Source organism: Vitis vinifera, chromosome 7 (genome assembly GCF_030704535.1).
Source record: "Vitis vinifera cultivar Pinot Noir 40024 chromosome 7, ASM3070453v1".
Classification (NCBI taxonomy): Eukaryota; Viridiplantae; Streptophyta; class Magnoliopsida; order Vitales; family Vitaceae; genus Vitis; species Vitis vinifera.
The window spans coordinates 12,327,562-12,355,431 of NC_081811.1; the positions used below are offsets into that span (position 1 = coordinate 12,327,562).

General features: G+C 34.6%; 1 protein-coding gene across 8 annotated transcripts; it reads left to right on the forward strand.

Annotated features, from left to right (window-relative positions):
- The first annotated feature begins 5,138 nt into the window (after nucleotides 1-5,138).
- LOC100265430 (phosphatidylinositol/phosphatidylcholine transfer protein SFH9) lies at nucleotides 5,139-26,306 on the forward strand. 8 transcript variants are annotated; one of them, XM_059738027.1, is made up of 15 exons: nucleotides 5,139-5,373; nucleotides 5,887-6,187; nucleotides 17,132-17,231; nucleotides 18,434-18,700; nucleotides 18,784-18,861; nucleotides 18,957-19,058; nucleotides 19,140-19,189; nucleotides 19,288-19,387; nucleotides 19,519-19,608; nucleotides 19,697-19,789; nucleotides 20,345-20,429; nucleotides 21,246-21,637; nucleotides 21,764-21,838; nucleotides 25,715-25,900; nucleotides 26,059-26,306. In XM_059738027.1, the coding sequence occupies exons 1-14, from the start codon at nucleotides 5,367-5,369 to the stop codon at nucleotides 25,766-25,768; spliced, it is 1,794 nt and encodes a 597-aa protein (XP_059594010.1). In that variant the 5' UTR covers nucleotides 5,139-5,366; the 3' UTR covers nucleotides 25,769-25,900; nucleotides 26,059-26,306. The 8 variants fall into 8 exon arrangements, with proteins under 8 accessions (XP_059594010.1, XP_019076907.1, XP_019076908.1 ...); XM_019221362.2 differs by having other exon boundaries at nucleotides 5,145-5,438; nucleotides 19,285-19,387; XM_019221363.2 differs by having other exon boundaries at nucleotides 5,145-5,438; nucleotides 5,908-6,187; nucleotides 19,285-19,387.
- The last annotated feature ends 1,564 nt before the right edge of the window (nucleotides 26,307-27,870 follow it).

Below are 27,870 nucleotides of genomic sequence, written 5' to 3' on the forward strand. Positions count from 1 at the left end.
AAATTATTTTTAAATGAAATATAAGATAATTTCTAATTTAATAAAAATGAAAAATAGTTTATGAAAATAGATTGTATTAATACAAACTATAAAAAAATTAATATCAAACAATAAAAAAATAATTGATTAGGATTTTATTTTATTTATATCCAAATTTTTTTTAAAAAAAACCTTAATGTAGCAACTTTATGTCATTAATATTAATGTCAATTTACCATAATTATTTTATAGAATAAAATTCTAATATCAAAATTTGTATAAGTTAACTTAAAAACAAAAATTTTAAAAGTCAATACAACTATGACACTTCTCAGGAACGTCATTACATACCCATCAAATAATGATGCTTATAATAAGTGTCAAGGTAAATAATAAAACTATGACGCTTCCTATAAACGTCATTATATACACAGTTATAAGGAAAAAGATGACATCAAATAATGACATTTATAATAAGTATCAAGATAAATAATACAACTATGACACTTCTTATAAGCGTCATTGTATACCCTCAATAATGAGGCTTTTAGAAAGTGTCATAAAATAAAACGTCATTAATTTCAATTTTTGTAGTAGTGACACAAGTAAATTTTGGAGGATTAAACCGTTCTCAAAAATAGTTTTCTAACTTAGAAAATATGTTTTGTAAACTTTTGATATAAAACAAATTTCAAAATTTGCTCTAAAAATTATTTAAAGATATTTTTCTTTATTTTTTAATTTTTATAGTGTTCTTAATAATAATTGAAAAAAAAATACTTTAAAAACTTTTACATTATGCATAAGTGGATGGTATCATGGAGAATAAATTTATAAAAAAAAAAAATTCATATTTGAATTCTCAAATAGAATTTATTCTTAATTAATTGAGATCGGTTTTTTAAAATTGCTCTAAAAGACTGTTTTTGAAAATTTATTTTTTTTGAATGTTGCCAAATAAACCCTAATTTTTTTAAACAAAATAAACAAATGAATGAATATGATAGATAAAATATCCTTTTTTTTATGAGAATTAAAGTGTTTTCTTCTTCAAAACAATAAATACAATTTTATTTTTAAAATATAATTTTGGTCATTCATATATTTTAATGTTAAAAAATAAAAATAAAAGGAGCAAGAAACAAAACACAACTAAAAGAAATGGGAATATGCTATTTTTCACCCCATTTTTCTTGTATCAAGATAAACAAAATTTGCAAATAATGTAATTTTCTTTTCCTCAATTTTTATAACTATGTTTGATTCTCGAAAGGTATTAAAAAAATAAAAAAATAAAAATAATAACAAAAATTATTTTCTCATGTTTAGACTGTGAAAGAATCAAAGAAAATCAATATAATTAAATTTAATTAAAAATATATATATTTTAAAATCATTTAGTCTTTATCTAATAAAAATAAATAAATAAAATAGTTTTAAAAATTAATATAAAGATAATTTATTAATTTTAAATTTATTTTTTATTTTTCTTCATTTTTTCTTTTTATTTTCTGAAACTAGACCATATAAACAATCAAATAAGATTAAAAAATTTGTAATCTTTCTTATATTTTCTTTCACTCAAACCTTGTCGGAATTAAATAAAACTTAAAACCACATTGAGAAAACACAATTTGTAGCAATCATACGAAAACATTCACAACACACCATCACCCTCATGACTAATTTTCCATTTTTTTTACTTCAAAAAATGACTATATAGTAGTGGTAGGTTTCAAAAACTCAACGTAATCCCCTTATTGGATGTTCATAAGATTTGGATTTGACAAAAATATTTACTATAATAGTTACACGAAATCCGAGTAGAGGGGGAAAATTGCTGGGTTTGGTGGGGAAATGGTCAATAATTTTACAGGTAATGCAGTCGAGGTTTGTCATTCTTCTAGAACTTTGGACAAGTCAAAGATGTTCTCACCATGTTGACATTTTTATTCAAGTTCGGCGTAGGAGTTAGGGAGCCAATATGAGTTTAGACTCGGGACTCAACCATTGCTACTTCAAAAACCTTTGTGGGCACAACTAGGTGTATTTATGCTTAAAAAAAAAAAAACAAAAAGGGTATGTTTGGTTTTTTAGAAAATTTTAGAGAAAATATGAAGGAAAAAAATTAAAAATATTAAAAAATATATTTAAAATTAATAAATTATTTTTATATGTTATTATTGATTTATTTTATATTTTATATTTTATAATAAAACCAAGAATGAGAAAATAAATTTTTATAATAATTTTTTAAATTATTTTCCTCCAACCAAAAGTAGCATCAAAATTTAATATTTGATCTTGATTCTTAATATTTCAAGAGTAAATAGAATAATGAAATAATGAAACTAAAATAAAATGTCTATCAATCTCTTGAAAATGTCAATCTTTGAATTAATTAAACATACACACACTTTCTAAGTTCTTTAATAATTTGACACAAAGGTTATGTTTGGTTCCGAAAAGTATTAAGGAAAGAAAAAAGAAAAAAAATAAGAAATATGATTTTATCGTTTGGTTTTATAATGAAAAATGAGAAAGATAGTTAAATATAATTAAAATTATTAAAAAAAATTGTGTATTTTTAAATTATTTAAATATAGAAAAGTTAAATCTACGAAAAAAAATTTGAAATAACATATAAAAATAATTTATTAATTTTAAATTTATTTTTTATTTTTCTTCACTATCTTTTTCCTTTTACTTTTTTTTTTTGTCTATTTTCTTTCTTTCACATTTTCCTTTAAACTTTTTTAGAACCAAACATAGCCTTAACAGACATTTTTTAGAAATAATTTCTTTAACCATTTCTTACCTCTCACAAAGCTACCATCAAAACAAATAAAAGTTTTTTAAATGATCTAAGAGTTCATTTGAATGACTTCCTATTTTTTGTTTTTAACTAAAAATTAAAGTTGAAGTGAAATTCACAAAGTTTAAAAAGCAATATTAATATTGTAAAAATTCTATTAAATATCTTTTTTTTGTTTTTTTTTTGCACAAGCCAAAATAAAGCTTTTGCAAAAGTGATGATATTTTTTCGAACATATTAAATTCTCTTTAAAATTATAAGCTCTTTAAACAATATTAACCAAACGATTATGAAAACTCTTCTCGACCTCAAAAAAGGGCATTGAAATCTCAAAAATTGATTAAAAGAAAAAGGGTTGTCAATAACTTAACTTTTAGGGATTGAATGACCATGACCCGAATTAATGTTCTTAAAAATTCAATGCTAAACTTGAAGTAGAATTGGATATATAATTTTATTATAGCATCACGTTTCTTTAAATTCATGTTCAAATACGATTTAATTCATGAAATCTAAATTCAAGTGTAATTTCATTTTTATTGCAATCAAACACTAACCAATAATTAATTAAATTAAATTAAATGAAAAGGGCTGGCATCACCCCCGCCCAAGAAGGCAAGCAAATAGAAAGAGTTGGTATCAAAATCTCTAATTCTAAACTTTGTCATAAGAATATGATGTAGCTTGCTACAATACCACTTCCAATGATGTAATACCAATTTATTTTTAATGCTAATTATGAATATTTTATTTTTATAATAAAGTAGAAAAAAAAAAAAAGTTAAAGACTTTAACGTCAATTTCATCGCCCTACGTACCGTATCAAATTAATAAAAATTATAAACTATTTATAGTTAATACAAAGACGAAGAATCCAAAGAGGTAGGACGGATTAATGGTTAATATGTTGCCTAATTAATTGTGAGGAATGGAATGAAAGGGAGATTTTTGGAATTATTGGAATTGTGGGGTCCACTTCATTTTGAGGAAACTCGTGGCTTTTCGACAAAAATGTCTATTATTAAATTATTATAATTATTTTAAATTAATATAATGACATATTTAATTCTATTCAATTTTGATATTATAATTATTTTAATTGACATAATGACATATTTGATTATGAAAATTTTAAATTTATTTTAATTACACAATTCTAACATTTTTGTGTAACTAATTTTAAGTCACTCTCAATTTTTGTAAAATAAAAATATAATATTATAAAAATATAAAATCAACAATTTTATAAAGTATTTATAGTATTTTCTAACAATTGAAATTTTTTATCTTTTTAGTATTAAAAATATTATAAATATTTTTTAAAATCATTACCAAATACATCCTTAAAGTATGTTTAGTAGTGATTTTAAGGATTATTTCTAATATTTTTAATGTTTAAAAATTTTATTGTTCAAGTATTAAAAATGTTAAAAACATTTTCTAAAATCACTGTCAAATTCACTCTTAGAATTTGTTTTAAAGTGATTTAAAAAAAATCTTTAACATAAAAAATATTTTTTAAAAAAACCATTAGATATTTATCAAAATTTAGGAAAAACTTTTAAAAATTTAGAAAATTATTGTAATGTTAAAAAATAACTTATTTTAGAAACACTTCTTAAGAAAATATTTCCATTAAAAACACTATGATTAAAAAAAGAAAAATTTATTATAAAAGAATATTAATATATTTTTATTTAATATATATTGAATAATATATATATAAATTTTTTATTTATAAATATTGTTAAGCATAAGACAAATATTTATTTTTTTAATAAAAAATATTAGAATTTAATATAATTTTTATTTTAATAATAATTTTTTTTATCCAATATGATAATAAAAATATAAATCCTCGGAAAATGAGAACAATCAAATTTAACTTTATATGAATCCGATCTTATTAGCTCAATCATATTTAGTTCCATTGTATCTTGGTTCCATGGCATTCATGCTCGCCCATAATATGTTTTCAATGATTTGAAATACATCTTTCTATAAGTTAGGTGAATAATTTTTTTTAATATATTAATATTTTTTTAATAAAAAATATAGTAATAGTAAATTGGTATAGTAAAAAATCGGATAGGAATAATATTGTTTTGAAAAATGGAAATGGAGTCAGCGCCAACGTAATTATGACCACCGACACATGGCGAGACCCGAGTGGGTGGTGACGTGGTGGAAACAAAATCGTCCGACTCGGACTATTCACAAAACCAAACTCAGTAAATTCCAACTTCCACAACCCCACACTCACCACCTGAGCTGCTCCGTCTCCGTTAACAAACGGTGAGCGCCACAGTTAAAAACACAAGACAGGTATGTGATCGTGTAAGCGCGTATGTTAAATGAGATAGAACTAACGGAGGAGCCCCGTTCGGCGGAAAGCGGCCGTTGTACGCCACGCCCACACTCGTCTAGCATGAAGAGCCTCTGACAGCGACATTCTCACCGTAGCATGAAAGCAACCGCTCCTTCTGGAGAGAGAGAAACTGAGATTTGTAGAGAGAGGGAGAGAGGCGCTTTTGCCTTTTGAATAGTCTCTTTTGTTCTCCAGTTTCATCGAATGCCAGGTGCTTGATTCATCGAATGGTGTTTGATTCGCATTCCGGTCTTCTTTTGTTGATTTTCTTTACTGGTTTGTTCGATTTGAATTGTAAATGGTTTTGGTTTTGATTCGCATTTTTCGTGTTCTTTTGTTGATTTATTTTTATTTTTACTCTTTGGTCGAATTGAGTAAAATGTTAGATTTTTTATCGGCGTTTTGATGTTTTTTGTTTGATTTTTTTCTTTAATTGATTGAGTTCAAACTATTGATTTTTGATTGGCGTTTGAATGTGTGTGTGTGTGTGTTTTTTTTTGAAATTTATTTTTACGTTGTGAATTGAATGGAGTTGAAAAAAAGAAGGTGATTTTCGTTTCGCATTTTGATTGTTACCTGACTGATTGAATCGAGTTGAAAAATTTAATGATTTTTGTTTAGCAGTTGGTTGTTTTATTATTAATGGCAGTAGGTTGATCGAATTGAATTGGGAAAAAAAATTTGGTTTTGATTCGCATTTGGATGCGTGGTTGTTGATATTTAGGGGAAATTGTGGCGGTTGCAGAGGATGAGAAGGGAAGGAGGTCTGATCCGGAGACGTCTGAGGACGAGCGGCCAAGGAGGCGGATCAGATCGCTGAAGAAGAAGGCGATGAGTGCTTCGACGAGGTTCACTCACACTTTGAGGAAATGTGGAAAGCGAGTAGTGGATTGCCAATTTGCCGCATTTTCGATTGAGGATGTGCGGGATGCAGAAGAGGAGGATGCGGTGGATGCTTTTCGGCAGGTGCTGATTGCCAAAGATCTGCTTCCGGCTGCACACGATGATTACCATACTATGCTGAGGTAAAGCCATTTACTGTTTGATCGCCAGTTTGAATGATAAAAAAGCTGGCTCTGCTTTGGTCTCTCTCTTTGTCGGCACTTAAGCATTCCAAAATTAATTTAGAAATCAGAGAAAGTAATACTTGTGCAAAACCTGTTGGAAAGGGATTCAGATATGCTGAAATTTTCAGTGTTCCACAAAGTCATAGTTTGTATGAATCTGTTATTTTTTCGGGTAATGAATGGATGTGAAATTGGTTAAGAAATTGAGGTTGAGTAAATCAGGCTACAATGCTTACACAGCATTTGGTTGATGACTAACAGTTTGCAATCTTTAGGTGGTACAAAATGTATATGTAGTTTGTATTTGTGTATGTTCTTACTTTTTGGGTGGTAACTGGCAAGTGAATGTGAAATTGGTTAAGCTGGTGAAGTCATTTGATTGAATCGGTAGATTGTAATACTAAGGTGGCCTCAGTGGACGACTAGAATCTCACCATCATTAGGTGTTACAAATTGTATAGGTCCTCTAGGAGTGTAGTAGTTTTCTAGCTTTCAGCAATGGATAATTTAAAAGTTGAAAATTTCTTAGATGATCTGTAGAAGTTAGGAAATTGCTGATGATAATATTGAGGACGAAATTTGGAACTAATTATGAAAAAAATTCAAGAGTGGTATTGAATCTTGGAAAACAAAAAGGTAACGTATATTAGGGAAAGGGAGCAAATATTGGCATTATAATTTGTTGTAGATAATTCTGTAATTATGTGAAAAAATGATTGATTTGTGAATTGCAAAGTTGTACACAACATTGATAGACTATAGTTTATTTTAATGGGGGTGGCGTGAGATTTGGAAAATTTTAAAACGATAAGTATGCTAAAATGCTAACTGAAAGTATGTTTCATGATCTTGGATTCCTGAAATGAGCTACAACTTTTTTGCTCTTATGGATCATAAATCTTGGTTTTGGCCTAAATTGAAGGAAAGAACCATGCACTGCAAAAATATGCTACCTTTTTGGATTTATTTGCATCAAGCTTTTTATTTTTCATGAAGAGTTCCTAGATATTCTCCTTTTGTTTTCATTGACTTTATAAATCCAAGATCTTAAAATTTTATGGAAGATGCTCAAGTAGGGATGACAAAGACCTGTAAAATGATTGGCTCTTATAAAATTAGTCAAACATCAATTCCATAACTAATCTTCACTCTACTATAGAGGGTTAATTGTACTATAATATTTTATGTAAATTACATGAAGTAATTAATTAATTAATTGATTAATAATTTGTTTGGTCTATGACCTACTATTGCATTGCATATTTTCCCTATGAATTGATATCTATGATTTAATAGGAAATTTCTATCAACCGATTAAATTACATCTTGATTCCATTGAGTTACAAAATTCATATTTTCTATGATCACTTGATATTTCTTATCCATTAGTATAAAATATTAAATTTTAATTTAATGGAATTACCATGACTATGGATTTAACCTGATCACTCACCTTAGTATTACTAAGGAGATATAACTATTCTTGGTGGGATATTATGGTATCTATATTGAGCATTCATCTTACTATATGCTAAATGATTAATCACTCAAATACATGAGAATATATGACAACTTTAGGGTTTCGCAATATTATGACTCAAAGTTGCATGTCAAACTGATAATATACATGACGTATATCTCCATAGGTCCTTTTCAATGCACAACACATGTATATTAGTACATCTACCTTAGACTTTGATGATCAAGACATGTCTTTTTTACCGATTAGGGAGATGATGCACTACAACCACTATTGAGTCACTCAAACTATGAACTGTTCTGAAAACACTTATCAAGCCATAAGGATCCAATGATTTGTATCCTTTGTTTATTTGCATACACCCAAATCATATACAATATGCTTAGTTGAGCTAAGTAGTCATACAGACAATGTATAATAAAGAAATACATTCATGAATTTTTTTTTTTTTTGATAGATAACACACATATAATAAAGGGCAAAGGCCACCAAGCATACAAGAAGTATACAAATCAGCCTCAAAACGAGAGCACAAAAAAAAAGAAGCACCCTTACCCTCCCTTAAGTGGCTGCTAGCCACTCCAAAAAACCTAAGAGTGAAGAGGACTCCTCTCCAATATACACCCTAGCCCAACTCCACAAGGTACAAACAAAAGAATTTTTGAGTTTCTGTATATTTAACACTTCTCTCTTAAAAGCTAATCTATTCTTTTCCTTCCATACCGTCCAAAAAATACACAACGGGATAGAATTCCAAATTTTTTTCCTTTTTTTCCCCACAAAGGGACCCCTCCAACTGAATAACGCCTCCTTCACTAACTCTGGGAATACCCACTGAACCCCCACAAGGGCAAAAACGATTTCCCATAAGGCCCTTACAACTATACAATGTAATAGAATGTGATTTACACTTTCCTCTTTATAGCTACACAAAAAACAACGGTTAGGGAACTGCCAACCCTTTTTTTGAAGCCTATCCAAGGTGAGAATCTTCCCCCACGTGGCTTCCCAAGCAAAAAATGCCGCTTTGGTTGGGACCTTGTCCACCCAAACACATCTATACAGAAAGTCACAAGCATTGATAACAACCAGCCTGTTGTAGGCACCCTTCACCCCATACTTACCATGGCCCCCCCCCTTTCCAAAGCACCACGTCCTCCTCTGAGGATATCTTGAAGTCCCTGAGCATATTAAGCAATCCTCTAATCAAGTCCAACTCCTAATCATTGAAGTCTCTATGAAATCTAAGATTCCAACCTCCTTGACCACTGCTATGATCCCACATCTCACTAACCGTTGCATTCCTATTGACCGCCATCTCAAAAAGCTGGGGAAAAGAATGGGACAACATCTCATTCCCACACCACTGGTCAGTCCAGAATTTTACTTTGGTCCCTTTCCCTACCTTAAACTTTATGTTATCCCAACACCACTTAGCTTCCTTCATAATCTCCTTCCAAACCCCCACTCCATAAGTACCACGGGCTTCTTTAGTTCTCCACCCAAACTCTTCCTGACCATATTTCACCCCAATCATTAACCTCCAGAGGTTATCTTTTTCAACGACAAATCTCCATAACCATTTACCTAACAAAGCTTTGTTCAGAGAGTCAATCTTCCGAATGCCAAGGCCACCCTTCTCCCTTTGAGTGCACACCACCTCCCATTTAATTAAATGGACTTTCCTCTCCAAGCTGCCTCCTCCCTAAAGAAAGTCTTTTTGTAATTTCTCGAGTCTATTTACAACACTCTTTGGCATTCGAAAGAGGGACATATTGTAAATAGGAAGGATGGCCATAGTACTCTTGATTAAGGTGATATGCCTCCCTTCGAAATATATTGTCTTTTCCACTGGGCTAATCTTTTCCTCATTCTCTCTTCCACCCCATCCCAAATAGAGACAACTTTGTGGTGAGCTCCAAGGGGCAGCCCCAAGTAAACAGTGGGCAGCAATCCCACTTTACAACCAAGCTCCACAGCCATCTCCTCAATATCTTCCACCTCACCAACTGGAATTAAGACGCTTTTATCTAGATTAATTCTGAGACCGGAAGCCGCCTCAAACCAAGTCAAAATCTAGCTTAGAGCGGACAGTTGATCTTTGCTAGCTTCACAAAAGATGATCGTGTCATCAGCAAAGAGAAGATGGGAAACTATCATCTCCTTTTCCCCTCTCCCCCAAATTCTGCAACCTGATAAGAAGCCCTCATCAACCGCCCTTCTAATCAAATTATTAAGAACTTCCATACCCAACACAAAAAGATACGGGGAGAGGGGATCTCCTTGTCTTAGCCTCTTGGAATTCGAGAAGAAACCAACCAGCACCCCATTGATCATGACTAAAAATTTGGCGATTGAGATGCACCACCAAATCCACTCCATCCACCACGATCCAAAGCCCATTTTAACCAGAACTTTCATGAGAAAGTTCCAATTAATGCTGTCATAGGCTTTCTCAATGTCTAATTTACAGATCAACCCTTTCTCGTTCCTCTTGTGCCAGAAATCGATCACCTCATTGGCAATAAGAGACGCATCTAAGATCTGTTTGCCCCTCACAAAGGCGTTTTGGTCCCCGGACACCACCTTATCTAACACCTTCTTTAGCCTATTCGCCAACACCTTAGCCAAAAGCTTGTACAAACCCCCTACCAAGCTGATTGGCCGGAAATCACCCAAGTCTTCAGCCCCTTCTTTCTTAGGAATGAGGACTATAAAGGTGGAATTAAGGCTTTTGGCAAAAGGACACTGGTCATAGAATTCTCTAAACAATTCCATAATCTCCTCCTTCACTAGCTCCCATCTTGATTGCCAAAAAGCAATTGTGAAACCATCTGGGCCCAAAGCTTTATCCCCATTCATACCCATTAAGGCAGCAAAAATTTCCTCTTTAGTAAACTGCACCTCCAAGACTTCAGCTTCACAGGAATTTAGACGTTTAAGGTTCAGCCCCGCAATATCCACCCTCCGGCCTGGATCTTCTGAAAGCACCTGCTGAAAAGCACTCACTATTCCCTCCCTCATTTCCTATTCCTTAGTCATCCAAACTCCATTAATTTTTATTCTATCCAGAGAGTTATTCCTTCGGTGAGCATTAGCCATCCTATGGAAGAATCCAGTATTTCTATCTCCCTCCTTAAGCCACAATTCCCTTGACAATTGTCTCCAGTGGGTCTCCTCCAATAAGACCCATTTTTTAAAGGAATCCTTGGCTTCTTTTTTCAGTTCAGTTTCACCTTTAGACAAGTTCCTTTCCCTTTCCACCCCGTCCCAAAACTCCACTTGTTGAAGGGCTGAGTTCTTATTGGCTTCTAGTCTACCAAACACCTCCCTATTCCACACTTTAATCTTTTGCTTCAGCACCCTCATTTTAATGGCTAGTCTGACACTGGCCCTCCCTCTTACCTCAACTCCCTGCCACCAGCCCCTAAGAAGATCCGTGAAGCCATCAGCTTTAAGCCACATATTTTTTTCAAACCTAAACGGGGATGGATCTCTCCTTAACCCACCCCCCATCAACACGATAGGAAAGTGATCTGATGTAGGTCTGGGCAGCCTACATTGCATGACCTCATTGAAATGGTCAAGCCAACTCTGGGTCACCAGGAACCTATCCAATCTGGCCCAAGCCTGATTATTCCTCCCCCCACTCCAAATAAGCACCCCTCCTTGCAATGGAAGATCAATGAGTTCTAGCTCATCAACAACCTGAGCAAACCTTCTCATTGCACTCGTTAGTCTTCCCTGATTGCTTCTTTCCCTTAGTGACAGGGTAACATTGAAGTCACCCCCTAGACACCAGGGATCCTCCCAAATGCCTCTAATTGCTCCTATCTCCTCCCACATCCACTCCCTTTCCTCTCTAGAGAAGGGCCTATACACCCCAGTAAACATCCAAACTAGCCCATCTTCCACGTTCCTCATCCTACAAGAAATTGAGAAATTTCCCACTTCCATTTCCATTACTTCCAAGGTCCTCTTATCCCAGCAAATCAGTATCCCTCCCGCAGACCCATGGGCATCCAGAGTACCCCAATTAAGAAACCTACCAATGCCTAAGCTTCTCACCAGGCCCTCTGTCATTGCCTGAATCTTGGTCTCCTGGAGACAGAACAGATCCACTCTTTGACTCTTGATCATGACCTTAATCACCTTTCTTTTTGAGCTATCGTTAGCTCCCTGAACATTCCAACTCAAGATTCTTAGCTTCATTTAACCACCATAATCTGACACCCTCTTACTAGCATTCCACTCTTCTGCTTCTTCCCCCCCTCGTAGTTAATAGAGCATTCCAACCTTTTCAATTCCCTTTCAAACTTGGATTTTTTTAGAAGGTTTTTGTTGTGGACTTTTTCCCTTCTTTTTTGGATTTTAATCAGAAAATCCAAAATTTCTTTCTCCAAACCTTCTGTTGAAAATCCCAAGAACTTACTGAATTTGGCCAACTCACTCTCCTCCCAACTTTCCTTCTCCCATCCCTTTCCATCTCGTGGCATAGATTGGGCTAACCTCAATTCCTTTCCACAGCTATCCTTGCAGTCGCTTGGGCCCTCCATCAAATCCTAGCGGCTTGCATTCTCCTCTTCTTGGGATCCCAGGGGAAGAAGCATGCGTAAGGGGGTTTATCTCAGGTGAGTCACCCTATCATCCCCAGAAAGGTCGCAAAACTCCCCCAAAGGAGTCCGACCAAAAAAGAAAAGAGAAGAAGGAGAGGGTCCAGACGCCATCAAACCACAAGGGATAGGAGCACACCCGTACCTCGACGCTTCTTCAATTAGGGCACAGTCGGTCCTTAACTTCTCCGCGAGAAAGAGCTCCACCTCAACTTGCCTCCGCCTGCCATCATAATCCCAGAAAGGGAAGCATTCAACATCTGGCTCCCTCAGATGACTTGGACCAGCCCACACAAGAGGCAAAGCCACTCCAGAGCAGCCCACCAAGGACTGGGCTGGATCACGACAATCTTCCCTCCCAGTCAGCCCGCACATCCTAATGAACTCCACTGGCCTAAGGCCCTCTAATGACGAAGGCCCTACAGATGACGAAGGCTTAATAGGATGTGGCCCGGCCTTAGGCGAAGAATCGAGCCCATCGGACCCAACACCCAAGTCAGGGCCTCGAAAGGCCCCAGCAGGGCCAAGCTTCCCATGCAAGCCTTCTTGGTCCCCTAGTAACGGCCCAATTGGGCCTCGGGACCGAGCCCAAAGGGACCTCGGCCCACCTGTCTGCTCCCTCGTCCCATTAGCAAACTGTAGGTGGGTCTCGAGCCTCGCGCCATCCACTACTTCCATCACGTGCTTGCCCGCGCGTGTAGAGACATCACCTTCAACCTCTCCTTCAACACCGCTGTTCTTTCCCCTCCTTTCTTCCGGCAGCACTCTCATTACCGACCTTACCTCCCACCATAGGACAAGCGAATAACACACCCCTTCGACCCCAATTTCTATCATGCTAGGGATCTCCTCGTCGGATAGTTTCATCAAGATTCTTGCCCACTGCAACTCTTCCAGCCTCTCTGTCTGAGTATCAATCGCTAAGAACCCCCCGCATTTCTCCCTTACCTTTCTAAGGGTATCCCGATCCCATAACGAGATGGGTAACCCCACAACTCTCACCCAGGCCTCATTCTTCTCCTCTCCTACCAACAGACACCCCGTCCTAGGGTTCCATTTCTCCAGTCGCAGAAATGTCTTCCCTACCAAAATCCCTCCCATATTTAGGGTTTTTTCGGCTTCAACAATCATCTCAAACTCTAACAACACCTTTCCCCTTTCCAACTTAGCCAATCCTAAGTTGCCCTTCAACCCCCAAAATCGTGCCATTTGGTTCCCCCAACTCCTCAGATCCTCCCCCTTCACTGACTTTGGATCCCACGATCCAACAATGCACTGATCCAGCCTCTTTAGGTCTCGGCAGAGGTCCTTGTGGCTTACTTCCACCCTAGCCACTGACCTGCCATTGCGTTTTTGCCCCTTCACCACTTCTGCGAAGCTTTTCCCCACACTAGGCGCCACCGGCATCTTCTCCTCCTTCTGACACTCCTTCCTCTCCATAGTAACGTCCAGCACCTTAAGTGTTTCCAACATCGCAATCTAGCCCCCTTTCCCTCCTTTTCCTTTGGGGATAAAAATATTAAACCTCTTCTTTTCCAGATCCTCTACACCCAGCCAGATGAAGCTTCCTCCCTTATTATTATCCCACGACAGTGAATAGGTCCTCCCTTTCTCCCTCCAATTTCTGACCCATTTGCCTGTTCGTGTATCCTTAATACACAGAGTCAACCCTTCCACAACAAACCCTAGACTGTCCGACCCCATCTTAATCCACGAAGACACCCCTCTTTTCCTTTCCTCAATGATGAATTGCATTTTGCCTTTCTTCCTCTCTACCTCGATCTCGAAGGTCTTCGACTCCACCTCGAAGCTTCTCTTCCATCGGCTGATTTGAGCTTCCAGGCCACTGAAATTTTTCTCACCATCGCTCGCACACAGATCTGCTCGCTCTCCTTCTTTACTCACACACTCTCTCTCTGCAGCCCCCTCTCTCTCTCTCTCCTCCATCTCCCTTTTTGTCTTCTTGCATTCATGAATATGTGCACAACAAAATTCTACAAGAAAAACATAAACAAATCCTAATTACAACTCTAGGAGGCAAGAATCTCTAAAAAATAGCAGCAAATGCTTTGCTGGATCTTTTAGCTAAAAGGTACACCATTTGATTGACTAAGTGAGGAATCCACCCAATGGAGCATCCCAATTATGTAATGATATCAAATATTTGACAATGCCATCTGTCAAACCTCTATGAATTTCTTTCCTTCTTAGCCACCTATGAGGCCAACAAAGCTAGAATCTCAACCTTAATAGCAAAACCCTCACTTGTAGGTTTAGAAAAAAGTTTTTATCTTTGTACTATAGTGATCTCCAATTACTCTACCAATTTCAAGTTGTCCTAGGCTATCTAAAGAGCATTCATAAAAGTTCAACCTGATGAACTCTTTAATTAGTAGTGACCATACATGATATTTTATAAAATTGAGTTTATATTTTATGGTTTTTTTTAGCCTATCAGAAAAAAAATACATGATAAGTCTTCTCAGCCAAGAGAGTGCCTATGTATGCTTTGGGATGCTCTTTTGGCGCCCCTTTTCTTTTCTTTACACTTTTTATTTAACCTATCTAAATAATAATAATAATAAAAAAAAAAAATGAAGGCTTGACTAACATCCGAAGGGAGGTAGAAAATAAAACAAGTTCCAAATTGCATCTGCCTCCCTAAACAGCCTAAAAAATCCTCACATTTCTTTCTTGCCATATTGTCCGAATCAAATTGAGGTTTACCAGTTACTTCATACAACCTTGCCTTTGGAATGACTATAAAGCTATTGAAAGAAATGGTCATCATCTACACCATAGTAAAAGGTGTGGCTCTATCAATCCCAGCAAGGCTAAACAATCTATGCCACAAATCCAAAGCTATTGAGTAATGAAGGAAAAGATGATCTATCATTCTCCACTCTCCTCGCACATGACACACCACTCCAAATTAAGAGCTTTGAAGGGCTCCACTTTTGGTGCATATCATTGGTATTAACCATCTTACTAGCTATAGACCACATGAATGCCTTTACATTAAGAGAGGCTTTAGATTTCCAAACAAAATTAGTTGAAGCAAAGGGGATAAAGGTAGACGAATAAGAGAGAGCTTTGAAAAATGAAACTAACTGAGAACCCAAGTTATATCCAGTTTGTGAGAAGCATAGAGGTCTTAAGGACCTTAATTTCTTCACAACTTGTATCCAGTTCAAAGAATTGTGTTAAAAACTCTTTTTCATTTTTTAATAGGTAAAAAATAGTAAGAAATTCAGACCTGAAGCTAAGAAAGTGGTGCTACCAAGCAGACAGGAAGCATATGGGAGAATCTTCCATAAAATTTAACATCTGATAAAACATTTCTTTGAGTCTTTTTCAGAGTTGGTGGTCCATTTAGGGAGCCCCTTTGCAGAAGAGGAAAGGTTCCTTGGGCTGGGGCCTGGCATAATATTGCATTCTAGTCTCTCTTCTTTTTATTTATTTATTATTCCCAATTTTCTTCCCAAAAACTGAGTGAGAGTGTATGTGAGATCATCTCAGCAGTGTTTTCTACTAGGTGAAAGAGATACCAATAGTAATATCTCCATAGGCAATAGGTATATTCCTGGCATGCAAATCATAGACAGTTTTGCTTGTTGCCAATAGGTACATGAACCCTTCAACTTTCAAGTGTAACTTGCACACACATAAGAACAGGTTTTTGTTATGCTAGAAGTCTTTTTCTGCTTTTTGTATGCTTCATGCCTTCATTTTGCTAAATGTAGCCTTTTCTGTTAATTTTTAAGCCAATTTCATTTTTTGTTTCTTTTTTACCTGGATCTATCTGAGCCAACCCTAACTCTAATGTGTTGCACTAAAGAAAATATTACTTGACTCTCAAATGGAGGATCCTAGTTGAACAAGCTATACTGTATCCCTGCAAGTCCAAGCTTTCAGGGGTTTAGACTGGTTGGCTTTAAAAACAAAACTGACATCTTCATTCTTAAAGACTATGGTGGTGTTTGTTTTTTGGCTGAATAGAAAAAACCAAAATATTTGACTTTTTCTATTCAACTAAAAGTAACCTGTTAACATCATCCAACATAGCTAAAGTGAACTTGTTATCAATATGTTCAATTTAATTATGTTAAATGATACTAACAGGTTACTTTTAGCTGAATAGAAAAAGCCAAAATATTTGGCTTTTTCTATTCAGCAAAAAAAGCCAAAATATTTGGCTTTTTCTATTCAGCAAAAAACAAACACCACCTATGTCTTCACAAGTCATAGTGCTTTTGAAAATTGAGACTAACTCATCCATCATGGACATTTTTTTCCTACCAAATAATACCTTCTCATCATTGCCCTTATTCAGATTTATTTAGGTTTGCACATAGTATGTGCCAAGTGGAAGCTGCATAAAAAGGCACATGCTTGCATATAAAAGATTATGTTGTAATTTTATATTGTTACTGCTTAAAAATTTACTGTTGCTAGGCCTGATCTCTCAAGAGCTCTGTGGGCTTAAACTCAGAAGCATGCTGGATGGTTTCAGAGGCAAAGCAAGAATGGTCATTTCAATCATTTAGATTCCAACATCAATAGCCTTCACTTTTTCTTTGTTTTAGAGCATCCTGTATTTGTTTCATTTTTAAGTATATACCTTTTATAATTTCATTTGTTTTCCCTATGTATGAAATATGAGGGGGTCATGTTGAACCTTTTGTTTGGCTTCTTTTAGTATGATGGTTGGCTGATAGATGAATGCTTTTGATTTTCTATTGTTATTAATTTTTAATTTTTTCTTGCATGCAAGCATGTCTTCTTATCACTGGGATTTTCTTGCTTCAGGTTTTTAAAAGCAAGGAAGTTTGACCTTGATAGAACAGTCCAGATGTGGAAAGAAATGCTCAACTGGAGGAATGAGTACAGAGTGGATTATATTTTACAGGTACATATGTGATCATTAAAATATTCTCTCTTTTTTTATGGATTCTACTATAGACAAATTCTAAGATGCTCTCACCCAAAGTAAGGACTGAGAACGGTAGAAATTCTTGCTGAAAGGTCTTTCTAACATTTTATGCTGCATGCTGTATTCTCCATTTCTTTTCCTCTTAATTTCATCACTGTTACTAAGCAACTAAAAATGAGATGCACACAGCCTCTTTTTGTTGGCATTAGTTATTGCTGAAAAGGTTTCCTAGCAGGGCTATTTAGGTTTAACCAAAACATCAATTTGGGCTTTAATGCTCAAAACCAATTTAGGATCAAAGGCTCAACTAAGGCTTTGTTGATACTTTGAAGTGTGGTGGAACATGAAGAATTGATTCCTGTCTATAAGAGTAGTATATATATACACAATCTTGTAAAACATGCACACACATGCACATAAGCAGTTTTGTAATGCATTTACTTAATTTTATTGTAGTAGTCATGAGTTCTTGAAAAAGGGAGGCTTGGAACCCTCTATAAGGAAATAAATTATGCTAACTAGTATTATGGCTTTCCTGTTGTCATTGGATCAAAGGCTCAACTAAGTTTGCTTTTTTGATACTATGAAGTGTGGTGGAACATGAAGAATTGATTCCCGTCTATAAGAGTAGTATATATATACACAATCTTGTAAAACATGCGCACATATGCACATAGGCAGTTTTGTAATGCATTTACATAATTTTATTACAGTAGTCATGAGTTCTTGAAAAAGGGAGGCTTGGAACCCTCTATAAGGAAATAAATTATGCTAACTAGCATTATGGCTTTCCTGTTGTCATTTGAAAGGAAATAAACTTCTGAACTTTGAGGGCACAACTCTTCAATAACAGTGGCAGAAAAGTTTGTTGCTGCCAACTCATCTTTCGGTCTTTGGTTGGGATATTTTTAAGTTCCTATCTACTTCTAAGGGATTGAGATTCCACCATGTACAGAGTGTGGCTTATTTACTTTTCTATATGTTATTTAAGTACTCTATTCTCTCTATATTCCTAGTGTGGGATCTATTACTTTTCAAAGGAAAAAAAAAATTAGAATGTTTACAATATTTATAAGCTACAGTTTTGTTGATGAATTTATGCTATATAATTATTTGTTCTGTAACAATATTATTTTAAAGATTCTAACAGATGCCACAATTTGATGATCCATGTTTAGGAATTTGTATTTGATGAATATGAAGACGTTCAGCATTATTATCCTCATGGTTACCATGGTGTAGACAAAGAGGGACGACCTGTTTACATTGAAAGACTTGGAAAAGTTGAACCTAGTAAGCTGATGAGTGTCACCACAGTGGACCGGTTTTTGAAATATCATGTTCAGGGGTTTGAGAAGGCATTTGCTGAGAAATTTCCAGCCTGTTCTATTGCTGCCAAGAGGCATATTGTTTCAACAACAACAATTTTGGATGTGCAAGGGCTGGTAAATTCTGAGTTTCCCATGATAGCTATTGCAGTTTTGGATAAAATTTAACCTTGCTTCTCATTATTTTGCTTATTATGCAGAACTGGATGAGTTTTGGCAAGGTTGCCCATGATCTCGTTATGCGCATGCAAAAAATTGATGGTGACAACTATCCTGAGGTGCCTTAACTGTTATTAAAAACCTAGAATATGATTAGATGAATTTTACATATACTTACATAGTTTCTTCTGGCATTGCCTCATTCTCTACACAGACTCTACATCAGATGTTCATCGTTAATGCTGGCAGTGGATTCAAACTTCTATGGAACACAGCAAAAGGTTTTCTTGACCCAAGGACAACCACAAAGATACATGTAAAAATGACTCTTGGTATTTAAGATTCTTTTACCTTTTGAGGTCATCAGAACCTAATCAGATTTGCACTATTTGCACAGGTTTTAGGAAACAAATTCCAGAATAAACTGTTGGAAGTTATAGATTCAAGGTCAGGATCTCTACTTTACTACTATTTGCAGTATCTTTTATTAGGTTATTGTGGTATTCTTACTTCAGCACTTACTTTAGCCGTTTATCTTAAAGCAGCCAATTGCCAGATTTCCTAGGTGGCACTTGCTTATGCCAAAATGAAGGTGGGTGCCTCAGATCTGATAAGGGACCCTGGAATGATCCAGCAATAATGAAAGTATGAATCTTCTGCAGCACTCTTTATTTATTGTGCAACAATGTTTGTTTGACATTTGAGCATATAATTTACAATGTATAATGCATTTTCATCCCCCTAGCTTTATCACTCATATCAAATGTTATTTACAGCTGGTAAATGCCAGAGGAATATCATATGTGAGGAAGGCTAATAGTTTTTCTGATGGCGATGATTCGGAAATCAAGCTACTTGCCTATAAGGTTAAGTGTGTATAAATTAACATGATCCAACTGTCAATCATCCTATTTCCATGCATCCTGTTTTACATAATTTTGCTTCTTTAAACAGATTGCAGGTGGTGATATATCTTCTGCTGAGTCAGGATCAGATGTTTGGCTAAGTACTTCTCAAATTGTGCAAGTAATGCCACACCGTAACAAAGTAAGTGATTTAGATTTTTTTCTTCCTCCATTTGTATGGATTTGATCTGGATAGCTAATACCAATTTGGTATCTATTCTTTGAACTGTTTGGCCATTTTAATAGTGAAATATGGCCAAGAATCATCATATCCTTCTCTACCAAGAGAGAGAGAGAGAGAGAGAGAGAGAGAGAGAGATGTGTTATTGATTCTGCATATAGATTTTTCCCGAAAAAAAATCAGTATGTTTTGGAGTTATCTATCACCATTTATTATTAAAAAAGAAAACAAATGAGAAAGAAATGAAGATTATCCTGGCAGAAGAGGGCAACAGGGTGGAGTAGGGATACAGATGCCCTTTCATTGACCTGCCCAAGTGGAGGAAAATCCCTTCCAAACCTGTCCCAAGCTCAAGCATGTGGGTCCATAACATGTTTGGGGTGGCTTGGGTCCCACTGGGCCTCTTGAGTTCACATCTATGTGCTTGTGGATGTTATGTGATTTTTAGATTGTCTGTTGACAACATATAAATCATCAATTTATTTCTGTCTTCCTGGTTTGCACCTACTGTCACAGGAAAGGATGAGGGATCCGGCATCCATCCACGGCCTGGTTCAACCAGTTGACGCAGCTGCTAGAACTGAAGATGTTGGTTCAATAAGTAGGTGATCACTAAGCTAGTTGTCATCCAGATGCCTGTCTTAATCTTATTATTTTCCATCAATATTATAGGTCATGATCAAACATATATATTTATCTGGAACAAGTGATTGAATCTTTTGTTATTCAGACCTTAAATTTGGTTTGCAGCTGTGCTACTAGATAAAAAATAATTTGTTCAAGGAAAAAGAAAAATGATCAAACTTGAGCAAACATAGTGTTTAATAAAGGCCATCCATGAGCCTGATCAACCTGTGTAGCATAATTGTCCAAGCTGGAGTTAGGCTTGTACTTTTAGTTGGCAAATTTGGATTTTAAGCCCATCCAAATTTCTGATCTGAGCCTGGGCACTATGAACTGAAGCTGTCACCCCCAGCCTAACCCCAGCATATGTTGGATTATAGGGAAATTTGGGATAGTTGTGTTAGCTGTATTGTGATGTGATTAATGTTTGGCATTAATTGATGTCTAGATTTTTATTTTCATGACAGGTAACTTTTTGTCCTTGCTAGGACTCCAAACTGGAACCTCCCACATTCCCATCCCAACCCCTTGCACTTGAACATTAATTGACATCTAGATGGATTGATGGTAGTTGGATTTATTTTGTACATATCTAGATTTTATTATTTTCTTGTTGCCTTGTGTGGTAGACCAGATTTGATGCCTTTGATATTTGTTCAATCTTAAAATCTTTTAAAATATTCTTGGTTACTGTCATGCAATCCGGTCAATTCTGTTCATTTGATCTAATAACTTAGAAGATATGCTTCTGCATTCAAGTTTTGACATGTTCCTGACTTTGTATTTGTGACAGATCATACTAATAGTGTAACACGAAGAGATCAGCTGAAGTTCATTCCCCATGTAGCAAATTTAATCGTTCACTTCATAGTCAAATTATTAGCATGTATATTTCTTATACTCCCAGGGTTAGGGAGATTTTTCGAGGTAAAAGGTGCAAAGAAAGAGTTAGGAAACAAGTGCAAACCTCAGCTGGCAGGTGTGCATTCTCAAGAACAGCATACATTGTGTGGTATAGAGGAGGACCAACTCCATCCATGTTTGCAGAGACTGCAAAATTTAGAAGCTTCAGTAACTGAATTGTTTAAAAAGCCTACAAGAATTCCTCCAGAGAAAGAAGACATGATTCATGAGTCACTGAGTCGTATTAAATCTATAGAATATGACTTACAGAAGACAAAGAAAGTAAGATGCCTTCCTTCTTAGCCCTTTAACATGTTTTTATTCTGAAACATACAGTTCTCAGAGATTTCAATATCCTTTCTTGATTGTGTACAGTTGGTTGTTGAAACTAAACCATCATTTTTGTAGGTGCTGCTTGCAACAGCATCAAAACAAGTGGAGTTGGCAGAGTCTCTAGAAAGTTTGAAGGAGAACAACTCAAAAGTAAGTTCCTATGGTGCTTGAAAACTTTTGGATTTCCATTAATGAAACTAGAAACATGGGCATGTGTTCTTTTAGTAGAGGCAAGCATTTTCCATTAATGATTACTTAAGGACTACAGTGTCTGCAGTTAATTCTTCTGGCCGTTCTCTCAATATAATCAGTTTCCTAAAACATAATGTGATATCACAAGATTCTTTTGATAAATGTATTCTATGCTTGAATTTTAGGGTTCTTGCATTTCCTTGAGCATTTCTAGGCAAAAAAAAAAAAAAAAAAAGAAAGAAAAAAGAAAAATGGAAGTCATTACACAATAATGCTAAGAATTGTGGCGCCCTGATTGAGTTTTGGAATTATGGAGAAAGCTGAATACATGTACACTGCCATTAGTGGGAAAAATATGTGTTGTGTGTGTGTTCACATGCCTACATTTTGGAAGCCTTTTGCTTAAAGTGTGTTTTACATGGACTCAGGTATGTGTGTTAAGTATGGGTATGTAACTTAAGTGTCAGAGTCAGATCTCAGGACATGGGGATTTGGCTGAACCATGAAGCTGTCCAAATTTTGTTATTTTTATTTTTGCACCAAACACGAATGCGAAACATTAGCCTGTTTGTCACAGATACTTCACTTGTTTTGAAATAAACATGCAACAGAAATTAGGAGTTTGAACCTATAAGTCAACTGGAAATATGTTCACCCCTTCTTTTGGTGGATGCATGTGCACCTGTTGAGTACTTATCTGCAAGTGTTCTCTGTCCATAATTATACCATAATGTATTATGTTTGACATGGGTATTTCAAATACTTTGAAAAATCTCCACACAATGTTGCTCAAAGAACATTAAATCCTAGGAGAGAGGAATAAAATGGTGAAAAGAAGATATTGAATAACATTATGCTTTTCAAAAGGGTGTTTAGAGAAATTAGGCATTTTCCTCTTGATAATTTGAAGCTCCACTTTGAATTGTTGGTATTGTTTCTCTAAACCTTTTTGGTTATGTTTGGTTCCCAGAAAATACTAAGGAAAGAAAAAAAATGCTATGGAAAATGATTTTCTCATGTTTGGTTGCCCTATGGAAAATACCAAAGAAAATCAAATATAATTAAAATTAATTAAAAATTTATAAAATTTCAAATTATTTAATCTTTATATCGAAGGGTTAAAACAAGTGAAATGAGTTTAAAGTAACATATAAAAATAATGTATTGACTTTAAATCTATTTTTTATTTTCCTTCACTTTTTCTTTCCTTCCACTTCTCCTCTCTATTTTCTTTCCCTCACATTTTCTCTCAAATTTTCCGGGAACCCAACATAGCCTTTGGGATCATGATAGGTGGATGGGACATAGCATGGAGCTCTTTTCTTGGCCTTAAGGAGGGCAGGGTTTGATTTGGAAGATTATTGTAGTGTGTGAAGCCCTATTTGAAGATTATTGGCCTTGGAAATGCTACTATCACTACCCATTAACACTATTGCTAATATTTGATGAGGCAAAACACATTAAATACATGCAAAGCTTGCATTAAAGACAAAATGCCATGGCCCATACATGGATTGGCTGCATACAAGGGCCACACAACTTGGAAGTGGAGGTGTTTCAAGGAGTACTAGTACTGCTACAAAACCTACTACTAGTTCTATTACTGTTATTCTGATAAGATAAATGCATGTCAGTACATGGGAGGTATACAACAGGACCTCAGAGCTTAAAATGCTAAAATCCTGAAGAGAAAAAGATATGCAAAATTCAAAAAGAAGAACTTGCTGCAAAGAAGCAAAAAATAGTTGAATAGACTCTGAAGAATATCTCTGCAGATAGAGGTTTTCAAAGATTACTTATTGGTTGGGGTAGGGATGTGGAAGATTCAAGGTTTGATCCCCAACAGGAATAAAAAAATATCTTACCTACAAAAAGGCTGCTAGCATTTCATGATCTTGGAATTGCTGCTTAGATGGATGCCTATCAGAGCAAACAATGAAGAGGGATATTCATGAAAAAGAGGAAAAAAAAGGAGTTTTTGAGTTTATGAGTAGAAGGAATTTGACATGTCTCTCGAACTTCTATTTATATATAAATTTTTCTTGGTTATTCTGTTCTTTCTTTTCTTTGATATTTTTGGTGATCTTCATTCTTGTCTTTTCCTTCTATCCTTCTAATAAAGTTTGTTGCCATAAGAATTCGTTTTCTCTGATTTTCTGGAGAACGCCTCAGCCTCCCTTGTAATCCCCTTCAAGAGGGATAAACTTACAAGAGTTCACACCAATGCTGCCATGATCTTGATTGCTCTTGTAGCAGGAGCAACGGCAAAATAGGGATTGGTTAAGCCCATGAATTTAGAAGCTTCAAATTTTTGGAGCTGGTAAGAAGTGCCATATGATTTACCTGGTACAAAGTTTGGATTTGTCCAGTGCTAGAGTATTTCTTAAGTTGGTTCAAGTAAGTAGCTACAGAGTGGTAGCAATAGCTAATATAGGATAGAGAAGACATCTCAAAGTCTTATTCGATATTTATCCATCCATATCCTAGTTTTCCATGTGACTTATAGGTTCTATAAAACACTTGCAACAAATAGGCTCTAGGCAGTTGCTTTGGCAATTCTTTCTCCTACTTATTTTACTGATCCATGAATTTCTGGAGACCTGATAGAAGTAGTGCACTTCTTCTCATTTGAGGAAACAAAGTTAGAATCAAACTATTCTAAAGAAAGAGGACAACAGAAAAAAAAAAAAAAAAGAGGAAAAAAGAAGCCCTTGAGGCCTGGCTCAAGTGGTAAAGGGTTGGGGTGGGTTTATGGGAGGTTCTAGGTTCAAGTCCTAATGGGGACAAAAATGGAAAAAGAAAAAAAAAATTATCTTTCAGAAAAAAAAAAAAAGGAAAAAAGAAAGAAAAAAAGGCTGTGGGCACCCAAAAGCAAAGGTTGTTCTATTGCTCTTTTGGAATTTTAGTAAGGCCCACTTTGAAATATGAAAGAGGAAACCATATCACTGAGTGGTTTCTGGGATGTTACCTAAGCTTTGAGAAGCTGAATTTTTTTTTTTTTTTTTTTCCAATTTGATTAAGCTTTATTTTTAATGGAAAAATTCTTTGGCTTTCTTCCCCATGTTAGTATGAGAAAATAGAAACAAAGTCATCAACATGCATATTGTATTGTGAATAAGTTTTTCTTCTTCTCCATCATGATTCATATTATATTGTGTATAATGAAATTATTTATATCCTTGGAACATAGATGTAAGCATGGACAATCCTGTAGGAGCAACATATATTATTGCAGGAGTGGATTAGACAGCAATACACATTAAGTTTCACGAAAGACACTTAGATCCAAAGAGGCAAAAGTCAAAGCATTTACCAATATTTTGTATGTATGCAAACATTAAGATTGTGTTTGGTTTATGGAAAACTTAAGGAAAAATGTGAGAGAAATAAAATAGAAAGGAAAAATAGAAGGAAAGAAAAAATGAAGGAAAATTAAAAATAAATTTAAACTCAATAAATTATATCTTTATGTTCAAATTATTTCACTTATTTTAATTATTTATATAAAAATTATATAATTTGAAAATGTATCAACTTTTAACTAATTTTAATATATAATTTCGTAACTAATTTTAAATAATTTGAAAATATATTAATTTGTAACTAATTTTAATCATATTTGATTTTCTTTTGTACTTTTTATATAATGAAACAAAACACTAGAAAATTATTTTTCTTTATATTTTTTTTTTCCTTTCCTCGAACAATCCAAAGGTTGGATGAAGTATTCTGCTAAATATTGTCCTGTTTGGGGATTGATTCTCATACCTGAGAGCTTGTTCCAGCATCAAATAACTTTCCAAATGCTGATTAAATGAGCCTTGATGATAACAGGGAACAAATTCTTGTTGGCTGAGGAAATGCAACTCTTCCCACCATGAAAGATGAACACCATTGCTGGAAGACACAAGTTCTTTTTTTTTTTTTTTTTTTTCTCTCAAGTTGAACTCGGACAAATGACGGCCAATAACCACCTGTTTCCAGCTCCTGAATGATTTTGATGGGTTGCATTCACTCTAGGTGACAATCTCCTTTCTATACATTCTAAGAAAGCAAATATGGTTCTGTCTGCCTCTCCGTCTCTCTCTCTCTCTCACACACACACTTCACTTCATTTTTTCCTCAGGTTTTCTAGTTGGACACTGTCATCTCTCATTTCCTATTTTTTTCCTCCTCAGGTTTGAGTTGGTGATCGAAAGCAACAGGTCTCGGATCCATTTTTTTTCAGAAAGATAAAATAGCAGTGAGTGCAACGCTGGCTGAAAATTTCCTCCATGTTTTTGTACATAGTTTGATATTTCACCCTTCATATTCAGTGCGAAAAGCATATTTACAAAACCATAGGCTTGTTCAGGGCAAATTTTGGTATGTAAAACTTAAATTGTTGTTATTTATCTGTTATTAATCTTTCATCTTATAGCCTAAAGCACCTTCTCCCGCAGATTTTGATGCCTGAACCAAACTTTGAGCAGTTAGTTGCTAACAAAATTCCTATAAATTTGTCATCATTTGCCTAATAATTTTACATTTCTTAAGAGTAAGAGCTGAGTGATTTTAGAAAATGTTTTTAATATTTCTAACACTTGAAAATTTTTATCATTTAAGTGTTAAAAAAATTTAAAAAATATTTTTTAAAATCACTGTCAAACACATTCTAAATGTTTTGAGATAGTAAAAAATTTGAAGTACAATTTTGTTTCCGGGCCTCTATCAACAAATGGACATAAACGGTTAACTTTTCTTGTTCAATTATCTATAGTGCACACACACAGGTAAAGCATATGCGTATACTGTTTGTGGTTTGCAACATTCTACGAAATTTGGAAACGTTTCCTTACAGCATATGACTTTTCGCATTTTATTTGAATTTGAGGATTATTTTGGAATTTAGAGTTCTAATTGAGCTATAAATTGTAGTGAACTATGGTAGTAGCTTCATCCAAAAGAGAAATGTTTATTCGAAAAGAGCAATGAGAAAAAGAAAATTTTTGCATGACCCTTTGCCCACTAAAATTTTGCATTTCTCATAGTCTGAGTTGATTAACATTTTCCAGACACCGAAGAAAGTTTTGTAAAAGCTTTAAGTTCTTTTAGTTGATGATCTAAAATCATAAAATCATAAATGGAATTGACCGGACTTTTTAGCAAAATAAAATACCTTTATGCTATGTTTTGGATCCTAGAAAGTTCTAAAGAAAGGGAAAAAAAGTATAAAAGAAAATTAAATATCATTAAAATTAATTTCAAAATTATTTATTTCAAATTATTTTATATTTAATTTTATTTATTTATTTATTTATTTAATAGTTGAAGATTGAGAGGCTAATGTTTTATTTTTATTTTCTCTCTCTATTTTCTACTCTTATATTTTTCCTTAAAATTTCAAAAAAAAGTAAACGTAAGGCCAATTAAATTAGCTAAGTAAATTTTGTCCTTGTTGGTGTTGAAGGGCAAATAACTTCTATACCTAATCTTTCATCATATTTCAAAAATAAAAGTCCCTACCCTCTTATCCAAAAAAAGTATATATAAATAAAATCAACCACAAGCCAGAGGTTTGGCTCAAATGGACCATTTCGGCCATTAAAATATATATTTTGGCTATCCTCCCAAACTATTGTTAAAAATGGCCCTTTGGGCCAATGTTTCATTTTATTTTATTTTAAAAAAAAATTGTTTGAAATCAGGTCTTGAAACTGTGGTTGTAGGATAAATTTAGAAATTGCATCTTCAAACCGTTGTAGCACAAATTTGTTCTAGTACAAATTTAGAAACTAAAAATATCGTATTAAGCTATTTTTTAAAGGTTGATTTGAATCAGGGATAACAACGAGACAGGTACAGGACATGACACCCCATCTCAACCTCCACCTCTTTTATTTAAGCATATTCATATCCTTGTCCCCAAAAAAATTTAAATTGGATGGGACCAGACAAGTATGAGAATTTCTTGCTCCTTCTTGTTTAATTTTAATTTTAGGTTTTTTTTT

Excerpts from the sequence above, each read along its gene's own strand:
- LOC100265430 (XM_059738026.1), top strand. The coding sequence starts at position 5,390 with ATGGTGTTTGATTCGCATTCCGGTCTTCTTTTGTTGATTTTCTTTACT. Across the intron at positions 19,190-19,284 it reads TTGGAAGTTATAGATTCAAG|CAGCCAATTGCCAGATTTCC; the intron begins GTCAGGATCTCT and ends TTTATCTTAAAG. Across the intron at positions 19,790-20,344 it reads TAATGCCACACCGTAACAAA|GAAAGGATGAGGGATCCGGC; the intron begins GTAAGTGATTTA and ends CTACTGTCACAG.